The 13450-nt window shown below is 42.8% G+C and overlaps 1 protein-coding gene across 1 annotated transcript in view; it reads left to right on the top strand.

The window, feature by feature from the left end:
* Positions 1–13450, top strand: part of LOC146209389 (sphingomyelin phosphodiesterase-like) — a 58910-nt gene that overhangs the window by 37688 nt on the left and 7772 nt on the right. Inside the window, exons 9-11 of the mRNA XM_084587400.1 lie at positions 5488–5658; positions 9817–10027; positions 11957–12141. Of these exons, the coding sequence (XP_084443526.1) occupies positions 5488–5658; positions 9817–10027; positions 11957–12141 (567 nt within the window). The remainder of the gene's footprint in view (positions 1–5487; positions 5659–9816; positions 10028–11956; positions 12142–13450) is intronic.

Below are 13450 nucleotides of genomic sequence, written 5' to 3'. Positions count from 1 at the left end.
CTCAGTGAAAACTTTCCCTTGGACAGGACCCAGAATAACATCATCAAAGGTATCTCCGACCATGACATTCCGATTTGTATTCTACCCCTAGGAATTACCGACATACCTCGAACTGCTTTAACAATAAGACCGAAGTTTAACAGAGCTGACGATGCAAGCATCCTTACCTATCTAGAACACGAACTTAACTCCTTTTCCGCATTTTCCTTTAGTATAGATACTGATATCAACGCTCTTTGGCTCATGTTTAAAAATATTGTAACTCACTGCATATCTCATTTTGTCCCCCTGTTAACAAAAAGGCCCGCAACAAAAAATCCCTGGATTACTCGTGAAGTCATTCAAGCAAAACGTCGTGTTAAGAGGCTTCGACAAAACATTAAATCGAAAGGAACAACAGCTCTTAAAAAAACTAAACTAACAAACGCTATTTCAGACTTTAAACAAAAAGCAAAACAAGCCAAACAACACTACTTCCAGGTTACACTTCCAGATTTCCTCACCAATAACCCGCAACGGTTCTGGAAACATTTTGGCGGGGATAAAAGCGATGCCTCTCATCTACCAGTCGGGGAGAGGGTTAAAGTGGCAAATGCGCATAATGATTTTTTTCGCTCAGTGTTTACAGTCGATAACTGCTCTATACCCGTTACAGAAATATATGATGTTCCAAAAATTGATCCTCTTGTCATTACCGACGCCGGCATTTTTAATCTTCTTCTTGGCCTGGACGATAAGAAAGCAACCGGTCCTGATGAAATTCCAAACGCCTTTTTAAAACGGTACGCCGAACCATGCAGCAAGTTCCTAGGTCTCATCTACCGTAAATCCCTTAGTACCTGCAAACTGCCAGATGACTGGAAAATAGCCAAGGTATTACCAATCCATAAATCAGGCAGTACTTCTTTAGTATCGAATTTTAGGCCAATATCACTGACTAGCACTGCGTGTAAATTGTTGGAACATATAATTTCTAAACACCTAACTGAGTTCTTAGAACGCTTTAACTTATTATCACGTAATCAGCATGGGTTTCGCCGCGGCCTATCTACTATTACTCAATTAACGGAAGTTGTTCATGACCTCGCTTTAAATATTGATAACTGCAGCCAAACTGACATTATATTACTCGATTTCGCTAAAGCATTTGACTGCGTGTGTCATTCAAAACTAATCGCAAAGTTGCGAGGCTTCATTGGTGATAGCGAAATATTGGCTTGGATAGAGGACTTTTTGCATCAACGGTCACAATTCGTATTCTACCACCACGTGCAATCCAGATCGGTAGCAGTCACATCCGGAGTTCCTCAAGGCTCTGTTCTGGGACCCCTGTTATTTCTTATCTTTATTAACGATATTACTGCCAATATTAACTGTAAGATCAAACTCTTTGCTGACGACTGCATAATATACAGAGAAATAAGAAGCCACGAAGATCATGTCATTCTCAACAGGTCATTAGAAAAAATCGCTGAATGGTGCAATAACTGGCAGATGTCAATCAACACAAAGAAATCCGTAGCAATGGCAGTAACCAGGAAAAAACAGCCTTCTAATTTCGTGTATAAAATGAATGACATTCCACTTACCTTTGTTAACAAACACAAATATTTAGGTGTCACACTGACTTCAGACCTTAGATGGAACGAACACATTAGTAACATCACTGCTACAGCATTGCGCAAGTTATTTTTTCTTAGAAGATGTATTCGCCTAGCCCCTGCACAAACTAAACTTTTAGCTTATAAGACTTTTATTAGACCAGTACTAGAATATGCTAACACCGTTTGGTTTCCCCAGTCTCTTACTAACATTTCGAGGCTTGAAAGAATACAGCGTAAAGCACTAAGATTCATTCATAACAAATACAAGCGAACAGATTCACCAACCGAACTAGCTGTAATATCCGGGCTCGAAACGCTATCAGCAAGAGCAAAGTTGGCGCGATTAAAATTTTTATATCAACTACTACATAACGCCTTTAACATCGACTTATCACAGTATGTTTCATTATCACATAAGCGAGAGTTGAGAAACTATCACGCGTTCACGCTAACCGAATTTTCATGTCACAGTGATGCATTTAAACATTCTTTCTTCCCGTTGGCAACAAGCGAATGGAATTGCCTGCACTCATCTGTTACTAACGCTGACTCATTTTCAAGTTTTTGTTTCAAACTACAGGCCACGGTGTGAGCTGACATTATTCGGTTACGAATTTCGCTTTCTTTTTTCTTTCGCTTGTTTAACGCATTCGACAGCCTGTTATCCCATTGTTTCGTTTTTGAACTTGTATGTGTTCTTTATTTTGTGAGCTGTTTGTGCGCATTTGATAACACATTTTCAGTTTTTTGTGCTTTAAGAATTGCCTAATACTGTATCTTTGTAGAGCTGCTTTATTTCTTGTCATCATCATTTTTTCGATATTATGAATACAATGCCCACCTGCTATGGTCTCAACTAGAGACTGGCAGTATTGTAAATAAAAAAAAAAAAATTACATTACTCATTACTGCTCCCAAAAAGTACTGCAATTACACTACAATTACCTCTACTGAGTAATTCAATTACTTTAAATCACTTTCTAGTTTCCATCTATGCAGAAACTAAGTAAAGCTTGTAATCAAAACAACTTGTTCTCCAGACGCGAAGCACTCACATTATTTCGTCTTCCCACCAAATGCCGTCCCAGAGAGCTATTTCTTCCCTCTTTTCTACAGCACTTGCAATTACGAAAACAAGACAACCACAAAAAAATAAAAATAAAAAAAAATAAAAGGAGGAGCATGGTCGAACGATCGTGAAATGACCGGCGAACCCAGCGTTTTGCTGTCCCGGAGCTGTCTCCGCCATTTGAAAGGCCCGAGAAGCTTGGTTATTTATTGCTTCCGCAGTCCCAAGAATCGACGTCGGCACCTTGTGATCACTGGTCAGTAATGCTCAATCCACGGTGGCTCACGCCATGGGCCCTTCCGCCTATCTTCCTTCAAAGCCAATCCTCCCTCGCCCCCTGGTGACGAGTATAACCAGGCACCACTGTGCCCTAGCCGACCCCACAGGGAGGGCCGCTACGCTGCGCTCTCAACTAGTTTTCAACCAGCCTACTTGCATTATCTCTCCCTTCGGCATTCCCTCGACGCCTTGTAAGCTGTATCCCGCTGCTTAGAGAATGGTTGCCAGACGCACTGTTCCGATCAATTGTCTCCTTTTGCCGAATCGTTACGCTGGCTTCGGCTTGCCGTACGTCGTTCCTGCTTTCGCGGCATCCTACTTTGTTGTCTATTGAAGGAGTAGTGGCGCACGTTAGTGAAAGCAATTTCGAAAGCGATTAATTACTTTTGCTGTAAAATTACTACCAAATAGTAATTCATTGCATTACAAATTACAAAAAGTAATTTAATTACAGTAATGTTCATACTGTAACCCAATTACTGCCATGTGTGTGTGTGTGTGTGTGTGTGTGTGTGTGTGTGTGTGTGTGTGTGTGTGTGTGTGTGTGTGTGTGTGTGTGTGTGTGTGTGTGTGTGTGTGTGTGTGTGTGTGTGTGAGAGAGAGAGAAAATCTTGCAGAAAACGCTAGAAATAGGGAGTTCATTTAAAATTACAAGTACTGGAAGTCAATGTTTTATTAGCTTCATGTTCAGTGCAGCTTGGACGCTGAGAAGAAAATTTATACCGCTTTTTATGTGGGGGGGGGGGGGGGGGTACTGGAATCTTAGCCCCTTATATAGGTTTAGTAATTCCGAATAGCTGTTCCCGCCGTTAATCTGGGGTTCCTCCAGAGTTAGTGACGTTCCTGCTCGGCTAGTCATTCCTCGATCTAGGTTGTCTGCCCCTTCGTTGCCCCCGATCCCTGCGCGACTCGGTATCCAGATTACGTTGTGTATTGGTGCTTCCTCAGGGAGCGGACCTCCATTGAAGATCTTGAGTGCCGTACTGTTAATTCTGCCTCTAATACAGTTTCGGCACGCCTCTTGTGAATCCGTTAAGATGTTAAGATATCTCCCTGTCCTGTATCCTTCTTTCGCAGCAAGAGCGACAGCAATCTCCTCTGCCTCCGTTATGTTAGATACTTCGGCTGTGAGGCTTGTGATGTGTTCTCCGTGGTGGTTTACGACTACTGCTACTGCGCTATTTTTGACTGATTGGGGGTATAGGGAGGCATCAGTGTAGATTGTATTGTCCCGATGTCCCATGGTCCTCTCATAATGTTCTGCCCTAGCCTGTCTCCTTTGAGCATGGAGGTTTCGATCCATGTTTCGGGGGATAGGATGTATGCTTATTGTCTTTCTTAGCGGGTCTGGTATTGCGACCCTGCTGTTTTGTGGCTTTTCTATTTCCCGACCCAGCCTTGTCATGAGCGCCCTTCCAGTCGTTGTGTTGCTAAGTCTTCGTATTTGCGCCTTGAGCTGGCATTGTCCTACTTCTTCGAAAGTGTTGCTGATTGCGAGTTGCATGAGCTTGTCGTTGGATGTATTTCTTGGGAGATGAAGTGCTGTTTTGTATGCCTTCCGGAGTATTGCATAAACATTTATCTAAGGAGGAAGCCACAGGATGGCGAAGACTGCAAAGAGGCTCCTTCCCAAATTTATACATATTAAATGAGATGTTCCCAACGCAGTATAGCGCCAACTGTCCGTGGTGCGGAGCAAAACCAACACTATATCATGTCACATGGGAGTGCGGAAGGAATCAAGCATTTCACTAACACAGAACACCAAGTGCGGAGCAATGGGAGAGCCGGCTCACCAGCTGCGAGCTAGAGGCCCAAAGGGCACTCATAGCACACGCAAGCGAGATGGCCCGACTCAGTGGAGCCCTGGACTAGGGGCCCACCCACGTCCAAGGAGGACACAGACTTCAAGACGAAGACTCCGTGCTCTACCGCTACTACTCCTAAAGAGCCAATAAAATTTTCATTCATTCATTCATTATACCGCTTTTAAAAGAACGGTTGAAGTAACAATGCCACCTACTTATCTGATCGTATTCGGAACCACCGCCTCTCTAAAGCAGTTGGCCTACAAACTAGGCTAACAAATACTGTTAGCAGAGGAGAAAATGGCCTGAAACTTGGGAACCGAACGTGAGTATAGATAAACTTTAAAGAGCAAAATATGCAAGAGAAGAGTATAACCATAAAATGCATCTTTAGCCTTACCCTGAAAAAAAGTAAACCTTATATGTCTCAGAAACATGGAAAAAAATTTATTCAGGCCCGATGAGTGATCCTGGGCCGAGACACTTTTTAGACGCACACTTCAGTGACAAACCTAAACAAATCGACTAGCATAAAGCAAGAGCACGTCAATTACTTTGAATGCTAGAAAAGTTGCATTTGGGCAATAATTTTGAAGGACACGCGTTAAATTTGCCAATTCGTCCAGTATTCACCGACTTCTTGTATGAAGCGTAGCTACACAACCATTGTTGGAGTTAGAGTAACCTTCTTTTGGATTTTGCTTACATGTTACACATTCTTGCTCAGGTGGCTTCTTTACAATTCTACGGACCCTAGCGGACAGTTGCAGTGGCTGGTGCGGGAGCTTCAGCGTGCTGAGGACTCTGGTGAGAAGGTATTCATCATCGGACACGTAGCCCCGGTGAAAGTGGAGTGCATCCCAGTGTGGACGGACAACTTTCAAAAGATTGTCAATCGGTTAGTATCTGTGACGCGCCTAATTTGACACAGAACCTCACCTACTCACGGAATATAGAGGAAAGAGCGCCTGCTCGGGGCAGCGATTATTATGCATACCACTAATCACTTGGTAGAAAATAAAATTTTATCTGCCAGAAAGACCATCACGCGATAAGTATGGTTGATTTGTGAGTGTGTTTTCAATGCTTATGGCAATAACCCTGCAAATATTCTGCCGACATCGCTGAACAGTAGCGATGCTATGACGTTCTGATTGGTAATCGGAGGTAACAAATCTGCAGTCTGGTGGGCCTAATTCACAATGAACAGCACACTCAACATTAGGCATCAATTGCCGCTGTCACTAGCCGTCGTTCAAATTAGACTTTCGACAGAATTTTGAAAGAAGGCGGCAAGCCGCTTTTCTAAGAATCCAGTTACCCCAGAAGAAAAAATGTTTGGTCCTGTTGGTTCATCGTCACGCAGAAAGCATAGCACATTAAAACGACAGCGGACGAGCAGGACCGGACAAGCACTTGCGCTGTCCTTCTCGTTGGCAGTCATTTTAATGCGCCATGCGTTCTGTCTGCCTAAAAAAAAAGAAGGAACAAAATTGCGGTGGTTTAATCATGTGTTAAGCATAGCGATAGAGCAAAAGCTCTCAGTGTTGAAGCGAATTTTTCTTCGCACACCTGGATTTAATATGCCACCGCGACAACGTTCGAACGAACCTTCTGTCCTAGCAACTCGCTGTTGTCGTTCGCCTCTACCCATTACCAAGTTATCTGTCTTCTTCTTTCTGTTTTTTATCTTCTTTTCTTATTCTTTTTGTTCTTATTGCCTAGCAACGGGACAGTTGCTAGGCAACGGTCACTTGGCACGGTGCCACGCCGACGGTTTGAAACCCCAGCGCAGTGAAGCTTTCGCTACAAAAGAAAGGTGCCTTGATGTAAACTTGTGCCGCTCTTGGCGTCTTCAGGAATTGAAGCAAAACACGCATGTCAGCTTTGAAATTTGAGCAGCCATTAAAGTAATATTATACGTCTCCGCATGGCCCCACATAAACAACACAGCGGAGGCGATACCATGCCTTCCTTACGCATCTAAGGTGTTGCACGAACAAAACCCATGCAAATGCGGCGTAGTAAAGTGACTTCAGGTCACTTTAGTCTCTTGGTTATATAATGCTGATTGGACGGTCACCACAAGTTTGTGAAATAGTTGAGTGCCGTTCCTTTTTAGGTTTTATTGTGAACTTACTCTTCTTCACTGTACTCCAAAAAAGCTTCATGGGCAAGGCTCTTCTCTATCCTGTTGCCTTTGTTGGAGGGTGCTAGTTAGAAACATGTATAGAAGGCTCCGCTGTGCAAATATGCACCTTTGAGCAGAACACCGAAACCAATTTTTGGGAGGAAAACCGCATGCTAATGCATGCATGGTAGATCACTATAATAAGGATGACATTAGGTAGATTCTCTCAGAACCAAATCCTCTGTAGAGCTGCATTGACGTAGCCAAAAAATTTCATACGTTGCGAAAAACGCGGCTTGAGTCAAGCGGAGGGGTGAGGCAGTATTCAAGAACAGCGTGTGAAAGCCACTTCGCCGATAGAAAATAACAAAAAGTGAAAACGCGGAGACTGGACGGTACTCTGTTTTAAAGACAAGGATGAAGGAGCTTTTAACACCAAAGCTTCGTTTACCAGTCGGCAATTTCAACTGCTTGAATATATATAACTGTCTCGCACGCAGTTAAAACGGCAGAATAAATACATTAATCCACCATAGGTTCTTAGGCAATCATTTTAAAGTTGTTTAACAATAAGCAAACATTACTAACGAATTAATATTATTCCTAAATTCCTAAATGAATCAAGGTCTTTGCGATGTGAAGGGCGCATTTAAAAAGTTGTTTAAAGAAAACAAAATCTATTATACCTTATTCCAGGAAAACAAAAGCACAAGAGACTATTATCTTTTTAATACAAAAATTATGGTGTTGTGGAAACTGCATAGAATTTTGAAGCAAAGAGTTTCAGAAATATATTTTCCTTCACTTAATTATGCTTTAAAATGAAATAAAATCTGCTAATAATGCATCAAACATTATTTTCTGAAACAACGCAGACACACAGACTGAGGTCTGAACAGGACTGACAATTTTCACGGACTGGTTCCACAAAACGTTTTTGATTACGTGGCTAAAACATCATTTCTTTTTTTTTTTTTCTGTAGTATGAGTGATGCCCAGAAAACATAAGTTTCATGATCGGCTTAGTTGTTATGAGTCAACATATTGTTGTCATCTTGAATGAAATTCAACGAGCCTTTCTACGCGGACGCCAGAAATAAAAAATCTTTGTGGAGCTTACGTTTATGAAATCCTAAAAAGACACCTAAAACTGCTAACCAGAATGTGAAAGCATTGTTTTCCCACAAATGAAATGTTCTCGAGCAACGTTTGACATTTGTTTAAGTTATGTCTACTGGTATTGTGATGTTTGTATGTTTGCTGTGTGCATGTTTGCATATCTGCACCTAGACTGCCATGCTTCGCGCTGCGGTTGGAAGCCGTGTGAGCCAAGATCATGGTTTGAAAGCATAAACTATTCTGATTCGTGCCGCAAGGCAGCCTCCCGCTTTACCTTTACATGTATGGCTATATATAAATTAGTTTGAGCATATCAGAAAGAAATAAAGATAATATTGCTCAGCCAGGACTCCATAAAGCCCAACGGAACATATACCAATGTGCTATACATGATAAATTGTGTGAGATCACCAGAGACTCTGTACCACAAATGTTTTGGTCTCATGGCTGATAAGAAAGCTAGTAAGACTGGCGCCTCATGTAGATTGGTCGATGGCGAGTAATCGTAGGGTAGGCGGTCGACACATCTAAGATCGTCTGAAGTAGGTTTAGCCTTAGTCGCTGTTCCTCGGATGAGTCTGAATGTACCCAGTGGGCCATCGTGTACGTGCGCATGCTGTGTGTTCTTCCCATTGTTTTGATTTTCGTGACTGTCTCGTGATTACGAACGAACAACGGTACCTTCGTTTCTCTCAATGGGGCAAGGAAATTATGAAAAATGACAAAAGATGAGTTGCCAAATATAAGGAGGAATACTTATGATATTAACCAAAAGCCCAATTTGGGCTCTCCTTACTGTGCTTGCTTATTGAGTAAGGTCAGCTTGCAGTTGAGTTCCGTAGCTTCTAGATACACCGTATGTGTGCAGACGCGTATTTGGTTGGAATAAGGCCGCGAGCAACGTCGCCTGTGTCTGCAAAGCTGGAATAACCTTCTTGCAGATATCGCGTTCATATCAGATTCAGTGCTCTCATATCTGATTCAGTTCATATCTGATTCAGAAACATTGCCCGCACTCGTTTGTGAAGGAACCCCATTGTTATTTGTTTTTTGTTTGTTTGTTTTTTACCACTTGTTATTGCGTTTTGTGCTTAGCTAGTTAGTGCGATGTTATTCTTAATAATACTTTTTTTATTGCTGATTGACTAGTCATACTATTTTTCGCCTGTGTTTAGGTCTTTAATTTGCCGTTTTCATATTTTATTTCCAAGTTTGAAATCAACTGTCCTCTCCTGTCTCGTCGTTAATCCATGGTATAAAAAATAAATAAATACAGATATACAGAAAAAGCAACTCGAAGTCGCAGTGATGCAATCTAAACTTATATAGATACAAATAAATGCTGAAAAACACAGAAATGATACAAAAAAGGCGCAATGGGCAGCAACTATGGAACCTACTTCTGAAGCGTTCATTCTAACACTGTATCGTTCCACTTTCAAGGCAACGGAAGCGTCTCCACAAGAATAATTATGTAATGCAGTAAATAAAAAAGCTTGAATGTTATTTTCAGAGCCTTAGCCCTACAAGTCGGAAAGGCACGGACTTACATATGAATCATGTCATTGCGCCTAATTTACATGGCTGCTTGAAGTCGAGGTTCCGTACTGTATAGCAACGTGCAGCCTTGCGAGAAGTAATTGTGCACGAGCGATTGTACATTGAAAAAGAAAAAAATGTTTCTGGGTGCTGTACGAATTGCATATAGCCATTTTAGACACTATAATAACCTTCATTTGCCCTGTTCCTTTCTCGTTTCATTCACAAGTCGATATTTTACTCGCTTCTCCCTGGCCGTGCACCCAGGTACGAGTCCACCATCGTCGCCCAGTTTTATGGACACACCCACTTGGACCAGTTGTACCTTACCTACGATGACGGCCAGTGCAAGAACGGAGTAAGGCGCGCAACCAACGTTGCCTACTTGGCACCCAGCGTGACCACATTCGTGGACAGCAACCCTGCCTACCGGGTCTACACAGTGGACGGAGGACGGCAACGAAAGGATGCACCCTGGGTAAGGCAGCCCTTTTGATCTGTGTTTTTTATACAGGGCAAATACAAGTGACGAGACGGCTAATTTACACAAATGAGCTCCGATGGAGCGATCCTTGGTCACATAGCAAGAAGCTACAAAAGGTCAGCCATTATAATGATACTCTGTTTGAGTTAAAAATAATTGCTCTAATGAAAGTAGCAATTTGTCTTGTTTCTTGAATGGTTTGGGGGGCGTATAAGCACGCAAATAATTTTTTATTAGCTAACAAAATATTTTAAAACATGCATTAAACGGATATATTATGCGGGATAGTAAGCTCAGATAATGAAGCATCATTTCGGAAGTAAATTCATGCGCACGTTTAGACCCTAAGCTGATATAATGAAGCATCATTTCGGAAATAAAATACATTTGTAAATAGGTTTAAACACGCAACAACGGTCGCACATCTGCGACCAGACGTATGGAATTATGTGACTGAAAAGATGATGACATACGATTTAAAGGGCTAGATGTCTCGAAGCAACATTTTCTACGAGGGACAAGAGAGCGGAGAGCTACTTAATAATTACTACCCGTGGGGTAGAAAGTGCGCTGATATTGCACAGTATAAGAGCTGCTTGCGTTATGAAGTTCATTCAGCTTACCGAGTGATTTAAGCTTCGCGTGTGAATTATTCATTCAATAAAAAGGCCCAGAAAAGACAAGGGATGAGAAAGCAGCCCTGTCTGCTTTCCTAGTCCTAGTTTTCTTTCGCGCTACCTTTATTTTTCCTTGAATTATGAAACAACAAGCCCCGCGTCTATACTTCTGAATTGCTGAGTCGAAATTCTGATAAGCTACTTCTGCATCACAATTGTTGAAGGAGCGATATTCTTCGTTTATGATGTTGTGGCATATATGCGGATCATCTAAAGCGTTGCATATTTCTTAAAGACGCAATGGAAAATCCAAGCTTTAACAACTTCTAGATATAGGAAATACACCAAGACCTAATTGGAAAACAAAAAAAAATTAAATATTTCATCCAATGCTTATACAGAGTCAACTGAGAATAAATATTTAGTGCTTTCAACTTAGGCTCCGCTTTGTAAAATACACTAAATGAAGATTGCTTTGTGACCTCTGAATTGAAATTTAGGTGCTCAGTGCGGCCGTTCAGCTGGGGCTTACTGTTTGCTTTAATTTACGTTTTGGACTTGTAAACTTATCCGCGTGAAAATTTGTCCGTCCTACAGTTCAAACTAATTAGTAAAATGAGTTGTACACTCGAACACATCGAGCAGTTCTCCTGTGCCGGCCAATAATTGAAGCCTGGCAGCAGAGTGATTGGGCTGCGGCAGAGCAGCCGCGCGTTTGGGGACATGGCATTCGAATGCTTAACAGTATATTGAGCATTTTCTGCTTTGGGTACGAGGTGCACATGAGGCTACAATTACAGCTCTCTTCATCATGCATACTCATAAACAGGCTAAAAGCGACCTAGTGGCGACGATCACCCACAATTGCGACGGAGTCTGTTTAGTTGGAACACATCGGTTTTTGAATCCGATTGTGAAATCCTAAATCTTGAATCGCATTCGGGCTCGAGTAATTGAACTTCCATTCTCTACAGAATGAAGAACTGAACAAGGGTAAATAGGGTACACCTCAGTTCGCAGGTATGCCAGCGTTTTGGCAAGTGGACTTGTCTTCGTCTGGGCAAAGCGATCATCACTGGCAGGGGTTTATATACGCTTTTGGTTCCGGAGAAGAAAAGCTGGAGAGGGGAAAGTTTTTACTTGCAAACTGAGCGTACCCTATTTACCCTTGTTCAGTTCTTCTTAATACCGTGCAAACCATCTTCTTCCTCTCGTTCTACCTGCACTCTCTACAGAGTAATATGAATAGAATTTAGCAAGTATTCTAATGGGTTGCTGAAGGTAATTAGCGGCTGAATTGTTACAGACGGTTCTGAACCACGAGACGTACGTGATGGACCTGGAGCGATCCAACAAAGAGGAGCAGCCCATATGGAACCTCGCTTACAGTGCTAAGGAGCAGTACGGCATGCGGTCTCTCTCGCCCATGCATTGGCACAAGCTGGCCGAAAAGTTTCGGACTAACGACACGCTGTTTCAAGAATACCACAGGTAAGCAACGTTGTCTAGACACGATGATTAGCGAGAGAACAAAAACAAAAGAAGGCGGGATGCTTGCCTGCTTCGCTTGCAGGGAGAAACAGTCCCGTATATTAATTCAATGTTTAACTTGATTAGAAGCGCTGAGGCGCGGACATTTGGTTGCTCATGCTGGATGAAACAGTGCAATGAGTGAGGACGAACATGAGCGTTTTCTATGTTCGTTATGTCCTTCGGGCTGGTACGTCCGGCATTCACGTGTTCGAAAACGGAAATTGGGGGGAAAGCACCTTGATAGAAAAAAAGAAAAATATTAGCTGGACTCTCAGGTTTACCTTATCAACAAAGCGATAGCACTTTTATACCACCTCTTCATTCCGCGATTCTTTTAGCATTTTAACATAACTTGCTCACAGGAAAGGAAAGGCGCAGTATCGTAACATTTCTTTCTGTGGACACCTTAGAGGAAGGGAGAAAGGTGGGAGTGAAATTAAAAGAGAGAAAGAGGAGCCGTAGTGGAGGACTACAGAGTAATTTTCACCACCTGGGAATCTTTAATGTGCACTAACATCGCACAACACACGGACACCACTCTCACCTCCTTTATGCTGCGGGCTTCTTGAGAAGGAAGGTGGTAAAGGATGGCTGTTCCTGGCCCTACGGACTGGGACGGTAGGTCAGCGCCCTAGGCAGCCATCGAATGTTTATCTGTTGTAGGTCGTCGTTACGCCTGCCACTACTTAGGTGGGCGACGGCTGTTGCGGCGAGCGTCCTTTTCTCCCTCTTCTTTTTAAAGCGAAAGCGTTAACGTGCTGTGCGCCCTCCACTACGGCTCCTCTTTCTCTCTTTCCACTTTCACTCCTACCTTCCTCCCTTCCCTTACGGCGCGGTTGAGGTGTCCACAGAAAATGAGTGCGACAGTTACCGCGCCTTTTTCTTCCTACAAATCAATCAATCTGTGCTGTGCGATGTCAGCGCACGGTAAAGATCCCCAGGTGGTCGAAATTACTCCGTAGCCCTCCACTACGGCTCCTCTTTCTCTCTACCCACTTTCAATCCCATCTTCCTCCCTTCCCTTGCGGCGCGGTTCAGGTGTCTACATACACAAGTGGACACCTGAACCGCGCCGCGATTTCCGGAATCCTTCACTAAGGCATCTCTCATAACCTCAGTCGATTTGGGACGTTAAACCCACAAACCAAACCAAATTTTTTAAGCCGACACCTGACCCGAGAAGTAAGAGAATAGAGGAAGGTTTTAGATAAAGCGGGAATACAGAAAGAACTGCCGTAGGGGAGGGCTCCGGAATAATTTCGACCAC

This window comes from Amblyomma maculatum, chromosome 1, assembly GCF_055883805.1.
Source record: "Amblyomma maculatum isolate TAMU_Amacu chromosome 1, ASM5588380v1, whole genome shotgun sequence".
Taxonomy (NCBI): domain Eukaryota; kingdom Metazoa; phylum Arthropoda; class Arachnida; order Ixodida; family Ixodidae; genus Amblyomma; species Amblyomma maculatum.
Note: the sequence above shows the minus strand (reverse complement) of the source record. Positions and strands in the feature narration are given on the sequence as shown.